Genomic DNA, 18,742 nt, shown 5'->3' on the forward strand with positions numbered 1-18,742 from the left:
AAGTACACATTTGACGTTTGAACTCCAAGTAAAACATGTTGCACCACATGTTTATGTCGCACACTGACTCATGGGATATTGTTGAAAAATGATGGAACAAGTTTAACAACAACGAATGTTACTAGTGAAGGTAAATAAACAAAATAAACTATTTTAAAGTATTTATAGGATGTTTAATAACACTAAATAATTATTTTTAATTAGCGTCATGTCTCCTACAGTACGATACGACTACCTCATACTTTTGTTGAGGGACGTAGTGGCTTATGTAAATGCAAAAGCAGCTCAGGAAATTATTTTTAGAAAATTTACAAACGTATTACGCTGTTGATGGTAGAAGATGCTGTGAAAGAACAAACCTACTCCTACAGAATTATGATAAGCTATTATGAACAGAAATATATGTGAATTCTATATACTTCACATCACTTGCAATAAAATTGATTAATTAAATAATTTCTGGATTAAAATCGTCTGTTTCTTTACAATATTATTCATAAATGCTTAAATAATCATTATTTTAAAAAATACTTCATAATGTTAACCCCAAACACAAAAAAGTGAAGAAGTTTAGACTGAACTTTTACTCACCATGCTAGACATAGAGAACGCCATTATCAACCTTCTAGAATTGCCAGATAATGGCGCTCGACATCCGATGTTCATGTTTTGGGCTGAAAACATCGACTGCAACCTCTCTAATGTAGTTTGCAAATGGGTGATATGTTAAATTTTGTAGCAATTGTAAGGCTGAGGTGCAGTCAGTAAAAATAGAGAGCAGAGTGTTGACAAATTTGCTGTTGCTCCATTGCAGAGCCCTAAAGATGGCTAATAGCTCAGCCTAAAAGGTGGAGCAGCTAGGATGTAGCCTGTAACTATTCTTATGAATTTCAGTGTTTTTATAATAGGCCATGAAATTGCTGCCAATGCCAGTGTTTTGTTTGGAGTCATCCATAAAAATACTTATTTCTGTATAGCCATTGGAGTTTATTCTGATTGTTGTTATATTGTAGGGGCTAATGGTATCCTTGTAAGGTTTCCTACAGGTTTTTCTATATCACCTGCTAGGAAAAAATCATTGGCTGTGTTACTACTATCCCCTCTGAGTATATTCCAGATGTTTGCATAGTTCTCTATGATGAGGTTAATAGGGGCTTTGTGATGACTTGCAGGCTAGTCGTGGGGCAAGTCCTGTAGTCTTTGGCAATGTATAGTGGTGCCCACCTTTTCAATAAGCTTTCTTAAAATGTGCAATTTGGTAATGGCTGCTGCCCAAGCACTGCAAGCATATGTGATAACTGGTATATAGACCATGTCATAGATGGTGGCTATGGCTTTTGAATCCAGGCCCCAGGTATTCTTTGCAAAGCAAGCCAGATTTTAAAATATTCTTCCTACAGTGTTGGAGTTATACTCAATATAGTTTATCCAGAGGAGCTTATGATCTAACAAGATTCTGAGATATTTGAGTGATTTTGTTATTTTGATTGTGCATGTGAATGGGATGTTGTCCATTGTCAACTACCATTTTGACCATGGAATAAACAAGATTTAGGGGCCGTCCATAAATTACGTAAGGGCAATTTCAGCCATTCTAGACACCCACCCACCCCTGTGTAAGAAACTGTAATTTTCTTTGATCCTCCCTCCCCTTCCCTATCTTACATAATATTTAGGCATAATTTTATAGAAAGATTTTAAAAATTTAAAAAACCATTCAAAAATTTAAAAAATAATGTAAAGAATCATATTGATAATATTATATATGTTAAATTTCCGTATGTACATAAACTTTATGAGAGATATAAATTAATTTTCAAACAGTATTCTATATGTATTGTGGCAAAACAAAAGAACAAATTGTTGAATATAGTTAATGTCATAAACAAAGACGATGCCAATATGTTAAACAAACTTGATGTTGCAGGTGTAATTTATAAATTATCTTGTACTTGTCCACAAACGAAGTCTTACGTCGGAGAAACCGGAAGGAAGTTAGAAGTATGTTTAAAAGAGCACGAGGCAGCAATAAGATTAAAAAGAGAAGAATCGCCGTGGTACCTACATTATAAAAATAATTTTTGTAACATAGATAGAAATAATATAAAAATACTTTATAAAGAAGAAGATTGTTTAAAACGTAGAATAATAGAACATTTTTGTATAAAAGAATATGCAGATTTAATCAATCTGAATGACGGTATGCAGATAGATGCATGCTGGGAAAACATCATCCAGCATAAAAGGAACGGAGGTTACCAAAACTCAACTACCCACTGATGAGGCGTTGCAAAATGCATTTGGGAAATAGAACTAATAAAATTATGAAAGTATAGCATCTTTTCGTCCTTTTTTTTTGTCTTCTTAACTCACTCGAAGTTGGATTTTAAAGAGTAGCTTTTTACTTGGATTTTAATTTAAAGTTTTTTAGAATTGAAAGATTTTAACAAAAATAAAATTTTTTTAATGAAACACTAAAAACCTTAGGTCCAAAATTTATAATTATTAATTAGTTAATTAATATGTACTATTATTTATAAAAGACTTTATGTGAACAAATTTAAAAATATAAAAATTTAATGAATTCGAATGAACAATTTATTCTAAGAACTTTATTTTTTTAATTATTAACAATCTTTTTATCATCATCATCATCATTAATCAATGTCATAATATTGATTTCTATATTAATTTTAATTTTCACAAAAGGACGCAAAAAACTTTGACAGATCGACTGACTAGTGCATGTGTAAACAGATATGTCATAGAAAATAAACAAGAGAGAATAGAGAGAAACTACATTCCGTTACCATATTGATTACATCTCGGCTAAGGCCAAGAAAATAAACTACATGCTGCTAAAATGTGCTAGGTGCACCTGGAGACTAAATAATAAAAATAAAACTATATAATGGGACAATAAAACCAATGCTACTTTACACGGCCTCTTGCTGGAATCATGTAAAAATTCAGTAGCAAGTAAATTACTCTCTTTTCAAAGACAGTTTCCATCAGAATTTCAAAGTGCTGCAGAACTGTTTCTACTAATGCCTCTCTGATTCTAGCAGAGCTCCTTCCTTTGCCACTATGTATTGTAGAAAAGGTTCTGAACTACTACATCAGAACTACAAACATCAAAGCTCAACAACAGTCTCCTATCTACGGCTGTTCAAATGCTACCATATTGCAATTACCCTATTTCTGATTATCACCCTGTAAACAAGGTTATCCTCAGGGTACATTCCTCCATGGATAACCATGCAGATAATAATATCTACACAGATGAGCAGACATGAAGGGAGCTTTTGGACCCAAGTATCTGTATCTTCCTCCAAACTGACATATTTTGCCCAAAATATGTTAGAAGATACCCCCACATATCAAGCTGAAGAAGATGCTGTCTACCAAGCTGTTCAGTGGGCCACTTCACTACCAAACAAAACTCTGTCTATCAACATTTACAATGATTCTCAGCCTGTCCTAAAAGTTCTATTAAACCCCAATTGCAATTGCAATAAAATCATATATATCCAGCACCATATTAAAAATCTTGTAAATAAGATAACTTTTATATTTCTTCCTGGCCACACTGGCATACTTGGAAATGAAAAAGCCGACTTTGAGGCTAACTCACTGAAAAGGACACTGACTTGGACTACACTCGCGTCCCTCTCTCACGTAGCAGCCTTAAAAATTATATTCATGACAATGCTATGCAAAAGGGAAATCAACAATGGTTGAGTAGTAAAACTGGTAAAATAACAAGACTTTATTTTCTTAGTGTTGAATACAGGATCTCATCACCACTCAGAGATTTAACATTTGCTACTGCTCAACTTCTTACTGAGCATGGTAATTTTAGAAGCTACCTGGCGATGTATAACCGGGCAGAAAGTGCCTCTTGCTTTTGCTCTACAGAAAACCTAAACACCATTGACCATATGATCTATTATTGTTCAATTCATGATCAAGCTAGACTTATTCTGAAATAGAGAAATCTTTACACTTGGTTTCAGTGTCCATGTCCACTCGACATACTTGTTCAGAAGCTACTGTTTGATGCATTTTACAATTATGTTCAAAATATAAGGAAGAAAAGACTATAACTTCTAATTTCTAGTTTTACATTTTAGTTTTCACTAAAAGTCAAATACTAATTTTATGTTTACTTTGTATCATGTATTTTGGTTTACATATTCCTAGTGTTATACACCCACAGGAGTAGTTCACTTATTCTAATAATAAAAAAGAGAGAGAAACCACCACACGGCCTTTCTCCCATGATAAAAAATGTGTAGAGCGCGAGTCTGCTAGCGTTATTATTCTATCATGTCACACGAGATGACATTAATGAGCGTTCTTAATAGAAACCACCAAATTAAAGCCAAATTCAAAATTCCACCATTCAACAAAAACTAAAAATTAAAAATAAGAATATTACGTAAGACGAGATCTATTACCCCCTACCCAAGTAAGAAATAGTAAGAAATCCTTGACCCCCACCCACCCCAAAATACCTTACATAATTTACGGATGGCCCCTTATCACTGAATACAACTGTCTTCCATTGTTGTACAGTCCAGCCAGCCCTAGTGTGACACCATTGAAAGTAGTTTCTCTTGTGAGCTGTTGTCAATGGTAAAAGCAGGACTGGACAATAAGCTTGAAGTAAATTTTCAAGAAGTTGTACAGTGACGAGTTGTGTTGTAACATGCTATCAATGGTTTGCAAGATGCAGTAAGATAGCAAATTGATCACTTAACACCATTCATCACAAATGATAGTCCTCATATTTTGTTGTAGCTTTTGATCTTCCTGATCCTTATCAACACATGCTGGAGCCTGTGCAAACATACTGTAACCACTGAACTGTGCTTGGATTATGGCCAATAATACATGTTACTTCTCTGTAGGGTAAACCAGCCTCTATTAACCCTAAAGTTCTTCCTTATTTGATATCCAACAGTTACTGATATGACTGTCTATGCATACATATATGAATTTCAAATGACACTACAAAGCCAAAGTGTCATTAACATATTATCTCTTCCACAGTTGCTTTATAGGTGTTTGTATGAAGTATCTCTTATGTCATATTACTCACACTTAAATGTTGCAAATGCTTTGCTGACATGGACATTTACATATCTCGTATGAATCACAAGTTATGTAACTTACATGTAATTTGCATTATTTTTTCTTAGTGTTGCAATTTTTTTTCAATTTGGAAATTTTAATTAAAATGCTGTTCACAAAAAGGTGATGAATTTTAATCAGTTAATTATATTTGCCAATGTATGAAATTTTCAATATATAGGCCTAAATAAAAACTAACTAAACCAGACAAATATATTTTACTTGGACTGTTAAAAATATTTAAATGTTTTGTTGTTTGAATATATCACATATACCACAATTCTATCAACAAATAGATATATTTTAACATGAATTCTGACATCTAGGTTTGACTCAGACTCATTGAGACTCAAAATTACAGCATTTTGTCAAACTATAGCCTGGTTCTTGCTGGGAGAATCTTCTGGCATCAGCAATCATCTGTCTCCAACCAGTGGTGTAGCTAGCATGAGTGACACCCGGTGCGGATATCATGGTGTCACCCTTTTTAACTCTTTTATAAAACACTGTTGAATTGTAATATCTTCGCACTCGAGCAACTTGAATGCTATATCAAATATGCGATGTCGCAACATATGAGTTCAGATTTATAGAATAAATCATAGTAAGATTTTCAGCTGGTGCAAGCTCTCATGGCATCTGCTTATAGCGAAGAAAGTGTCATGAGAGGCAAGCTGTTGACCTTGTTTTTTTTTTAGGTACAGGCCTACTGAGTGTCACTCCTACACAGGTGACACCTGGAGCGGGCCGCCCCCTAGCTACACCTCTGTCTCCAACATTTCTTGATAACAAGGAAAGCCAAACTGGCTATCCGGTGCTGGCACTGGTTTTGAATTCTCTGTTGTCATTTGTAACATTTTCTAATGTTGTTACAAATCCAGTACATACTTGTGTCTTTATCTACCACAACCCAAAACTTTTAACCATACTTGTCTGGTTTGAATCCATAAATTGAATAAATTATCTTCTTGTTTTTGTGGGAAATAACTGTTCATCAATTGTTACATTTGGATGATATAAAGCTTGAGAGTTCTCAATAAATCTATTCCAGACTTCAGACATTAGTGCAAATTTATCAAATTTTAAGTGTTCAGACCATTTGTTGACTTCACATCAAATTTCAAGCACTTTATAATCTCAAGAAAGCAATTTCATGACATTGAGTCTTTAAAAAATGGTAAACCCAATTTTTGGACCAAAGATACTCTAATACTAATTCTCTAGTCCCCACTAGCACCTCAAGCATATAGAATTCCTATGAAAATCTCAAATTCATGTATTATTGTCCAAGTCTGTGTTTTGGAACTGTTGAGCTGCTATTTCAATACACTTTTTTTGCTGTGTGCAAGAATATGATTGTCAGTAATCAGGCACCAAGAACTTAACACACTTTCTTCTATGATCTGTCATTTAGCAAAGTGTGTTGGTCTTGGTATGTTCTGCTGGACTGTCACCATGGAAAAGTATCATCCTACCCAACAGTTTTCCACAGACTCTGAGACCTTTATTATTGTACCAGCATCCATTGACAACAGTTTGTCTAAATTTCTTGTAGATCAAGAAATAGAAGAACCAAATGGCATACCATGGTCTCATTATCTTCTTGATGATAATGAGACCTTAGAACAAAATAATAAAGAATAGAGAAATCCAACTGAGACCAATGTCTTAAAAATATTGCTATATTTTCAAGCATTGTATTGCATCTTTTCCCAGGAAGATCTTGATCAAGGGTCTGTGGTCACACATCAACATCATGGATGATAAAACTGCCAGAACTTTCTTCCTCAACTGAAGACTTACTTTGGACAAAATTCTTGTCATCTGTGTCAGAAAAGAATTGGGTGTCTAAATCATTTTCTAACTGAAAATATTCCACAATTTGGTGAGGATGCAGACCTCATATGTGCAACTTCCTAACATCATATGTGCAGGAATGAAAATGAAGTGAACAATTACAAACTGAAAGAGCAACCTTACTGAACCAAATAAACAAGAATTTTGCATGTTGCAATACACTCCAATATGTGTAATTGTAGGTGGAAACAAGTAGATATTTGACCATGGGTAAAATATTGATGGGCCCCATTGTTGGTTATTGGAAGCAAACTGAATATCTCATTAAAAAAAAATTTCCTAAGTGAAATTTTTTTTACGCTGCTTTGTGTGAAAATTCATTTTTATGGATGATAACAGGGCATTATCATCCATAATTCCCGGATCTAAATCCCGTAGAACATGCATGGGATGCTCTAGGAAAACAAGTTTCATCCTTTTAACCTCCCCAAGAACATTCCAGGAGCTTCAAAATTCTCATTTGAGAATGGACTTTGCTGATAAATGATGTTATACTAGAATAAATAATTGCTGTGCAGTATATGTGATCATATCATATGCCATATTAATCATTTTCTGTGCAAACAGATTTACAAACCTCAGTACTTTTTCTTGTGGTTTTTGATTTTACATAGTTTAAATTAAATTTTTGGTTTTTAATTGTTTATTTGTATAAAGGATACAACGTTCTGGTTATATATTAAATTTCACACTGTTATGGTCAGTAATTCCTGAGATATATGCCAAATTAATCCTTATGCTTATTTTTTGGACAGGACTGTAATCTGATAATGGCTATTTGAGATAGCAAAATATTTATTATAAAAATTATATACTGCTAAATTGTAAAGTTTCTGTTTTGAATTATTTTCATCTAATGTGTTGGTTTTTATTGTTTAGATCATGATTGTGCATTATGGAGTAATTTGGTATAAATTCATAAGTACTTTAAACTTTATATATAAACCTAGTCATGATGATACACGTTTTTTGAAGGTTTGCTTAAAAAACAAATTAATTTCACAAATTTAAATGACTATTTTTATTTAATCTAAAAAAACACTGCAATCTAGAAATTTCTAAAAATTTTACTGATAGGATATCAGTAGAATTTAATTTCAAAATGCAAATTAATATCAGTCCTCATATCATAATCATAATTAAAACAATGCATAGCATTTTAAATACAAGTGTCAAAAAAATAACAGGATAATAAATTTATGAAATTTCATCATTTTCACATTTTAATGTAAGGAAAAGAAAAAAATTATTTATCATAACATTGTAGAAAGTAAACAAGAGTAAATAAGAACTGTATTGAATACATTGTAAAAATGTCACTTGAAATATTAGATTATATGTAATAAAACTTTTATAAATATAAAAATTGACTTTCATAATAATTTGTCATTAACATCATATTGACTAAAAAAATCTTATAATAGCCAGCATAAAAAATTTCTTGAATAAATAAAACAAACATAAACAGAAAATATTTTCAATTCTTGGCTTTAATGCTGTTAAAAACTGAATATACATTTAGGGTGCCTCTAATATATGTAATCACACTTTGAAAATACACAATGCTTAATAAACTCTAATGTAATTTGAAATTTTTATTTTCATTAAGAAGTTTATATTATTTATTGAAAAATTCAAATACTAAACTAAGACACTCATATGCAGAATATGAAAAACTTTAAAACAACTTTAGTCCATTCAAATTCAAAACATTTAGATATAATTATTGTGTTACTTTCTTAATTTAACCAAACTCTAAACAGTTTAATTGTTCTGAATGAAAAAGAGGTTCTTGTTCAAAATTTTATAACATCAAAAACTCTTGAATTTCTAACAAATAGTACAAGTTATTTAAAACAATTTGAAAGTTTTATCTTCCAGAAAAAAAAAAAAACATTTACAATATAAAATAATAAATGAAATATTTCTTTTTTTTTTAATTTATCATTTTTATTTTTACCTAGGCAAATACAAATGCTTATAGAATTATAACTAAATAAATCTTACCTTGCCAGAAAGAAAGAAATATAACAGATTTAACTGTGCAGAATTTCCAAACTGGTTCATAAGGAGATAACAGTTCTTTTGTAGCAAAGTAAAAGAGAACCATGCCATAAAGTGCTAAAGTAACACTTATGTTGTAAATAATTGTGATGTATAAGTAACCACTGTCAGGCCTAGAAATATTATAAAATAATTTAAATAGTGAAATCATCAAAAACAACTTTTTAATAAATTAATTTTAAAAATATAAACTCATTAAAAATTAAACTTAATCATAACTAAATATTATAAAAACATTTTTGTTTATTCTGATTACAATAGAATCCATTTAGTATAATCACAGATAATTTGTTTAACGTTATCAGAATCAGCACATTCCAAAATATACAAAATGCATTTATAAAACTTCACTTGTTAAAACTAACATTCAGTTATCATCGTCAATTTTAGGTAGTTAGGCATTTTCAAACTTACTTTTGACATCAGTCTTAACTTGTGCATTAAACACTAAACATTTTAGTTATTATTTCCTTGCATTACAATAGTTTAAATTTATGACATTTCTTTACTTTAATTATACTATATTATATCTGATTATACAGTCAAACCTGTCATTAATGGAAAATTTCTTTGGTTCTTTGAATTTTTTGCAAAAAGTAATGTAAATTAACCTGCATTTAGCGAAACCTGTCCAATGTGGAAACGAAAAGGAAAATCGGGCCATATAACAGAAAAATCAGTATCTTTATCTGATTTAACACAAATTTAACAAAAAGTTTACAAGCCTAGCATGTACAGATTATAAAAAAGTAAAAAAAATACACATACCCAATACAGAATAGCAAAATACAACTACTGTATTATAGTAATTTTATTGGGATTTGAACAGAAAGTTTTTGCATATTTTTATTAACAGTTGTTTTTGCTTAACATAAATATACGATGTAATTATAGTTGTGAAATTTAACACATTATTCCTGATGTGAGATTGTATTCTTTGTTTTAAAGCTTATTTTGAACTTTTTTTCATCACATTTCATTGAATAAAATCAAGTTGAAATGTCTGCAGATAAAATGCTCATGGGCATGCTTTTAAGTTTCGTAAAGGATATCATGCTATACAAACAGTGAAAAATATTCATACTGTGTATGGGGAAGATGCTTCTAAATTCCAAATTGTCAAATGTGGTTTTGAAAGTTTTGTTTGGAAAATTTTAAACTAAAGGATACAAAATGTATTGGCCCCGAAAAGCGAAGAGAAATTGTGGGAAGAAATTGTTAAAAATTGACAAATAACAACTTGTGAATTTGCAACAAATCTTAGCGTGTCACAGACACGTATTGTTGAAACACTTCATCCACTTGAAATGGTTGTAAAACACACTGGTGATTGTGTTCCACGTGTTTGTTTTTTTCACTTATGAAAAAGAAAAAAACAAACTGAACTGAGTATAATTTTGTCAGACAAAGGATTTATTTTATTTTTAAATTGGTTATTCATTTTTATCTTAGAGAATCTTTTTTTATGGATTAATAAAAAAATTAAATATAAATAAAAAGACGTAGTCGTTTCCAAAACTTGGTCAATCACCGTTTATTTCGTTAAAATGTTCTAGAATAAAGATTCGGACGATCCGACCTTCCTTTTTAGGCTACATGATCGCCCAAAAAACAATTCCTTTAAAACATAGAAATAATCCAATTAAAAATATAAAATTTGTTAAAGGAATTGTTTTTGGGCGATCATGTAGCCTAAAAAGGAAGGTCGGATCGTCCGAATCTTTATTCTAGAACATTTTAACGAAATAAACGGTGATTGACCAAGTTTTGGAAACGACTACGTCTTTTTATTTATATAAAAAATTTTTCATCCAGCGAAAAAGCTAAAATTAAAAAGTTTTAAAAGAAATCGCCGCCAGAGGGATCAGGATAATCTACATTAAACAGCGCAACTTTTCACGTGGATATAAGGATCCAGAACTCCCGACTGGAAGTCAAGGATGAATTCAAAGGCGTCGTAAGGTCACCAATTCCAATTTTTACAAATTTTATATTTTTAATTGGATTATTTCTATGTTTTAAAGGAATTGTTTTCTGGGCGATCATGTAGCCTAAAAAGGAAGGTCGGATCGTCCGAATCTTTATTCTAGAACATTTTAACGAAATAAACGGTGATTGACCAAGTTTTGGAAATGACTACGTCTTTTTATTTATATAAAAAATTTTTCATCCAGCGAAAAAGCTAAAATTAAAAAAATTAAAGTTAAAATAAAAATATTTGTTATTAACCTGTAAATTTGTTCTAGCAGATAGTGAGTGTTCGATTGAGTATTGTGGTACAACTGTATTTCATTAATGCGATTTTGATATATATGAGAAATTTATTAATTGCATTAATCAAGGGATATCTATAATAGTAACCTGTATGTAACGGAAACCTGTCTACTATGGAAGCAGGTTTGACTATTAATAATTCATTAAATTAGCTGTTGTTAAAGATGGTACTTCAAAAAAACAGCCAGCAAACAACTCTAGATTATTAATAATAATAATTATTATTATTAATAAATCTTCAAGTTATACATTTCTAATTTATGAGGTTCCCATGTTTTATTTTTTCTTTTAACAAGGTCAAATGACCTTAGTCTAAGTGGTGACCAGTCTGCAAACATCACTTTATTTTCCAACATGCTTTAATGAAAGGTGTTCATTGTGTGAATCCAGATGAAAAGCAACTATGCTCAGCCCTTGCTGAAAGAAAGGTTCATTTATTCTTAATCCTATGTACACACTATAGCCAATACGTTGCCACCTCATGGAGAGAGAGAGAGAGAGAGAGAGAGACAATTGTACAATTATTTTACAATTTTCATTTGCTCATGGCATCCAATAATCATCCATATTGGCAGGTTCATGTGTAGTCACTATTGGATTGTCTACTTTTGCTTGTTTGTTATTCCTAGGTCTTCCTCTAGCACTTTTCCTGTTCTCTGTCCAAATCACAAATGCTGAACTTCTTTGTTGCATGTTTTTTCATGGGCACATCTAATTCCTTTGACATTTCCCCAAATGACTTCAGGTATCCAGATGATAAACAGTCAGCAGTGGCACCAGCAGCCTAAAAAAGATCATCATACATTATGCTAGGAGCTTCAAACTCTATGATTCAATGTCAGATCAGCACATTGGTTGCATTGAGGGCTAACTTGGCCTTAAAACAGAATGGGGTTTTGGTCAACATATGATGAAGTTGCATGGGCCAATGGAGAAATAACGTTTATTAGTTTCTTTTATATTTGTAGAATAGGCTAGAAGTCACAAATTTTCTGTTGTTTGGGGACGTTTTGGAGATTAGGAACAAAGATGAAAAAGGGTGGGTACATGCCTTAATGTATGGGCACACCTGACAGTCAGTCTTTGTAAAGAAACATATCCCATAAGTGAGTGTTTAGTAGGTAATGTTGATAATAATGTGATACTCTTTAGTTATAACTCACTACGTTTCCCATGATAATGACAGAGATTACTGCTGGAATCTCATGAATTGTTTTATCATACCTTTTTAATTCCAGAATCAAACAACCAGAATTTTCACTTATTGTAGATTTTACATAGTGATCCCACCTAATGTTATGAGTTGGTTATTGTTATCGGTGTAGGCAAATCCTGAAGTTATTAAATTAAGTAAATTCTATTGTAATAAAAAAATTTTATAATTAAAAGTGGTAAAAATAAAAAATCTTCAAAATGTACTGTACATCTACATAAAATTCTTTTAAATGATATAACACTATTTCAAAGTTCGTTACATCACTTGAACGAATTTTATCAAAATTTTCATTCCTATATTATTACATGAACAAATAGGAAAGTTAAATTTATCTGTATTCATTTTGTTTAGATATTTAATTGACTAGTTTTATAACTAATTCATTTAATGTAAATAAAGAGCAAAAATAAAGATTTACCTCCAATCACCATCTGAATAGCGTCCAAACGGTTGTAGAATGAGTATAATGACAGACATCAGTGGTTTCACAGCACAGAATTGTAATGTTGCCTAAGTAAAAAGAAAATTATATAGAGTAATATACTTTGAAACAATGCTAAATTAACAAAAAAAAAAAAAATAATAATAATACAATAGAGTGTCATTTAACCAAAACGTCGGTTAACCAAAAGCTTTCCAGTCAGACTGTGTCGTGCTGAATCGAACGTTTTTTTATACAAGATTAACTTCTAAAGTATAATTTTTTTTTGTTTTTATATTTTTCAATATACAGTCTAACTCGTTTATAACGTCATCGGATGTAACGACAACCCTAATATAACGTCAAATTTTTATTGGTTCCACGACTTTACTATACTAGATAATGTTAAAAAACCCACTTGTAAAGACATAAAACCCTGATTTAATGTCATATTTGAAGCACTCTCAAATTTACAAAATTAGGTTATGAATGTTATTTAACAAAAAGTACTAAGTGTTCAGTCCCTAGGGTCAGTCCACTTCCTAGAATGACTATGGGTGGTACTCTCACCACCTGACTTCGGTGGGGTGAGATTCGCACCCCTTTAAACGACGCGACAATGGGTTAGTCTGCATAGTTACTCGTGTTGTAATTTAGCGTCAAGTCAGATAAAATGTTTAGCTTAAAAAGGAAAGCATTAACCTTATACTGCAAAGTAGAAATAATTAAAGCAGTTGAAGGTGGAAGAAAAAAGGCAGATGTATGCAGAGACTTTGGTTTAGCAAATTCCACAGTATGCACAATAATAAAAAACAAAGAGAAGATGGCAAGGGACAAGTGAAAAAAATTAAGTTATGTGAAAAAGTCAATATTGATGCCGCTCTAATTAAGTGGTTAAACCAATGCAGAAGTTCCAACTTACCACTAAATGGACCGATACTAATGGAAAAAGCAGAAGAATTTGGACGACTACTAGGCGATACTAACTTTAAATGTTCTAATAAATGGCTAGACCATTTTAAACAAAGACACGGCATAAGTTTAGGGAAAGTGTGTGGAGAAGCAAAAAGTGTAAATTTACTGGACGTTGAAAACTGGTTGAGAGATGTGTGGCCTAAATTAAGGGGAGAATATGCAGATGAAGACATCTATAATGCAGATGAAACTGGGATATTTTACAAACTTTTACCAGATAAACTATTTAAATTTAAAAATGAAAAGTGTGTTGGTGGAAAACTTGCGAAAGATAGGATAACAGCTTTTGTTTGCGCTAATATAACTGGTACAGACAAAAGAAAACTTCTTCTGATAGGAAAATCAAAAAATCCAAGATGTTTTAAAAACATAAAAACACTACCAGTAAATTACAAAGCCAACAAAAAGTCATGGATGACATCTGAGATTTTTGAAGAAGAAATTCGAAAATGGGATAAAAAACTTATTGGTAAATGAAAAAAAGTTTTACTCCTTGTCGATAATTGCCCACACATCCAATTTTAGAAAATTTAAAGAACATTAAACTTGTATTCCTTCCTCCAAATTGTACTAGCGTACTTCAACCAATTGATCAAGGAATTATAAGAAACCTTAAATGTCATTTCAGAAAAATTCTGTTACAAAAACTTATAACAAATATGGAAGATAAAAATAAAACGGCAATTTCTTTATTAGATGCAGTTGATTTTTTGGAAAAATCTTGGTTTAAGGTTAGTTCGCTAATAATAAGAAACTGTTTTCGCCATGCAAAATTGTGTAACAGTCAAACAGCTATTACATTTGATATATTTACTATTACATACGTAATAAGTTACATTCCCATACATTAAAGGGCTATACGAGGAAATAAATAAAGAAACACAAAAAATTAATATCAAATTAGCACCCAAGTACGACAAGCTATCGGCCAGAATCAAAGCTAGACAAACTGTTAAAAAAGGAGCACAACCAATAAAAGAAATGCAAAATATAGTTTACCAAATCCCATGTAGTGCATGCAGTACCAAAAAAGTTTATATAGATGAAACAAAGAAACAAATGAAAATAAGACTCAAAGAGCACATGGCAGATCTCAAATATTGTAGAATTAATTCAGCGTTCCTCGAGCATTGCACGATAAATAGTTGTAACATTGATCAAAATAACATAAAAATTTTACATAAAGAACCTAAAGCATATATGAAAGTTTAAAGAAAGTGTCGAAATTTTTAAGAGTCAGAACAGCATTAATAAATACCCAAGCGTTAAGATAAATGGAAATTGGCTAAAAATATTATAAAACATATTATAAGAATTAATATACACCAAAATCTTCAATCATAGTCACGAAAATTCAACTCCGCATCAGTTAACCTCGGACACAAAAGAATATGCTAATAAGCACGACAGTTGAAGTGCCGTGAAGCAAGAATCGGATAGGATATGAACAAATAATTCAGACAGTACAAGTATTGATTAGTGCATTGTGAATTGTGGTTCCTGCGACCTTTTAAGTTACCATGTACGGAAAGAATACCGATTTTAGTCGAAGTTTAAAGTTAGAAGTTTTAAAGTTAAAAAGTTTTTAAAATCAACATTCTTAACATTGGTTGGAAAGTGTCATCGTCTTAATATTTAGTTGACTGAAGAGGGGCATATTAGGCCAAAAACGAGCTACATACGCACGTAATGCTTATCTCAACTAAATAACAGGGAGAAGAAAACCAAGTGATCGTCGAAAGCACTATGTTGTGTTCGTAGTCAACAACAAATTATTGTTTTATATAAAAAACTACTTTAAATACATACAAATATTCTTTATTTTGTTACGACTCACTGACTATAATTATTAGTAATCTGAATTATTTTGTCAGCACCTTTTGAAATACTTGAATACAGATACTAAAAAAAAAAAAAAAAAAAAAAAAGACTTAAAAATCCTAGTAATCATTACTTGAATATACTAGTAATTAATTGTATAGTGACAATTATTGTATGGACATTGGAATAAAAAGCAGTGACAAGTTTTGTATTTTGTTTTTAATGGAACTGTATTAAGAATTATAAAGGTAATTTAATTTAGGTATATAATAATATATTATTTTTTAAAACTATAAAAATTTATTTGATTTTAATTTCAAGTAAATTTGCTAAAAATTATTTCTTAAAATGGCCAATGAAAATAAAAAGCAAAAATTAGCAGAATCAAGCTGCAGAGAATTTCAAGTTTGGTGGACTGAAAAATAAGGAATGATTAGAAAAGGCAAAGAACTTTGTATTTTATGTTCCGAAAAAGTTGTATGCAACATGTCATCAGTAAAACAGCATTATGAGACAAATCATAAATTGCTCTTTGAGAAAAACAAGAACAAACAGAAAGAATTTATTGCTCAAGCAATCAAAAGTAGAAATATTCAGTAAACAACTAATGAAGTTTATCAGCAGTTGCTCAAATATAACTACTGCTAATTTCATTGCTTCAAATATATCTGTGCAACACAAGAAACCTTTTAGTAATGGAAAATATATAATCATTATATCTTAGTGATTTGAAATGCATATATATTACAGCGTGAATAAATAATGTTACATTTACTAAATTGACTATGCAATAGTCAATTTAGTAAATGCAAATCCAGACAACTGAAATTCAGAACAAAATATTGTACCAAATTTTTGGGTTTACAAATTAAGAAAGAAGTAAGAGAATTGCTTATACCTTGAATCCCAGTAAAATAATAGAAATCATTTTATATATATATTTAAATATTTTACAAAACAATGATCTTTTGTTTAAAAAGTTTTAGTTTAATTTAAATGATTTTATATTTTTTAAGATAAACTTTGATGTTATTTTTAATAAGGTAAATATTATGAGAAACTTTTTTTTTTATCATAAATATAACATGGTTCTTTTTTCTACTCAAGTATCCCCACCAACATATTTGTAGACTCCAAGATTGATGTTTGAAAAACATTGCATTACTCAAATTATCTTGGATACAAAAATTTATAGTGTTCAGTACTAATTGCTATGCTGGTCAGTGTTGAGAAAGATCTTAGAATAGTTTCATTGTAAATTACTGACATGTTGATTATGGATTTTTTCTGCTAGTTTCTTTCTCTCCTCTAATCAGATCAAAAATATTTATATTTTTTTAACATTATTTTTTTAGGCTTAGTAATATAATTTTTATTATTGAATATAGAAAGTTCAATAATGGCAAATAACTAGCTCTAATAAATTTTGCTCTATTTTTAAAAACTGTGGTACAAGGTTATTTTTATCATTTTAATCAGAGATATTTAGTTAAATATTTAAGTAAATTGAAAAATCTAAGTTATTTACTTATTAAAAATTTACCTGTTTGCAGAATCTTAAAAATCCAATTGTGTACGTCTTTCCTGATAGACAGCAAGTACCATACCACCAACTAGACCTTCAAAACAATATAGTTTCAATTTTAAGTATTTTGTATATATATATATATTATATTTTATACATTATTATTTGCATAAGTAATTATAACACATTAATAACAAACACAGGATAATTTAAATATAGTAAATAAGTTAAAAATTTATATGTAATAATTTATATAAAGTGTCAATTTTTTCCTAATTTTGGAAACAAATCAAATTATTAAAATAATAAATTAGCTATTAAAGTTAACATATTCTAAGAATTTCAAATTAATTCATCAATGCCGAAGTAGTTTGTACTTGTAATTAATTTTATATTACAATTTAAATAATACCTTTTAAAAAAAGCATATTTACACAAATACAAAAAAAGGATTCATAATTGCAAATAAAGTTATGCTAGCAAAGCAAGTGCTGGTTATAAGTGTAAACATCCACAGATTTTTCTCAATGACTACTGTACTCTGTATGTTGCATGAAATCTCTCAGATGCCAGTATTTTTTCCTTGAAAAGTTTTATGCACTTACAAAAACATGTATTTGGGCATTGAAAAAGTGTGAACTGCCTGTCATCCAGGTTAAATAGTTAGGAAGGCATAAATTTTTCAAATTTTTTATGAAATTTTAAATACAGTATAATCTCCGAATAGCAGATACCATCAGGACTGAGAAGTCTATCTGCTATTTGGAGGCACATGCCAGTGGCCATATTGTATCTAAACACGATCATTATAAAGTGAAGAATACGATGGATTATGAAAATGTCAAATCTGCATTAGGAATGTGAATATACCAAAAAATATTAGCAGCATGCATATATATATATATATATACATACACATATACATACACACAATATAGTATTTATTTTTTCAGCTGTAAAAATCTCGTTTTAAATTAATCTCATTTGAATGTCAAGTTATGAAGATGATTTGCTATCCACTTCAAGGGGTAGGAAATATATTCACAACTATTACATTTATATCATCATTTATGACTAATAAAAATCAATACAGGGCTTTGTCTGCTTAGTAGTTATCAAGTAGATGTAACTTTTCGAACATTTTTGCTTTTCTCGGTAACTGATTTATTAAAAACTACACTTTAGCCACCACGAAACAATTTCAACAACAGCATTTGTTTGGTGAAAGTTCAAATGTCATGCTATGAAGGCAATTTACCAACCACTTTAAAGTATGGAAAGATATTCAGTTTTCTTACATTTATGATCTTAAGTTTCTTTTTCATTACTACTACTGTACTACAGTATATCCTGTTGAATGAATGAATAACTTCAGAAAAGTTTATAGTTTTTTGGTATTATAAGCTTAATTTCAACAATAAGACATCATTTTAATAACAATATGTTTAACGAT

General features: G+C 30.3%; 1 protein-coding gene across 1 annotated transcript in view; it reads right to left on the bottom strand.

The window, feature by feature from the left end:
• Nucleotides 1–18,742, bottom strand: part of Tmep (Transmembrane endosomal protein) — a 56,887-nt gene that overhangs the window by 11,920 nt on the left and 26,225 nt on the right. The window contains 3 exon segments of the mRNA XM_067270066.1: nucleotides 9,001–9,170; nucleotides 12,966–13,057; nucleotides 17,308–17,383. Of these exon segments, the coding sequence (XP_067126167.1) occupies nucleotides 9,001–9,170; nucleotides 12,966–13,057; nucleotides 17,308–17,383 (338 nt within the window).

The sequence above is a fragment of the Centruroides vittatus genome, unplaced genomic scaffold (genome assembly GCF_030686945.1).
Source record: "Centruroides vittatus isolate TY-2023 unplaced genomic scaffold, ASM3068694v2 contig_364, whole genome shotgun sequence".
NCBI lineage: Eukaryota > Metazoa > Arthropoda > Arachnida > Scorpiones > Buthidae > Centruroides > Centruroides vittatus.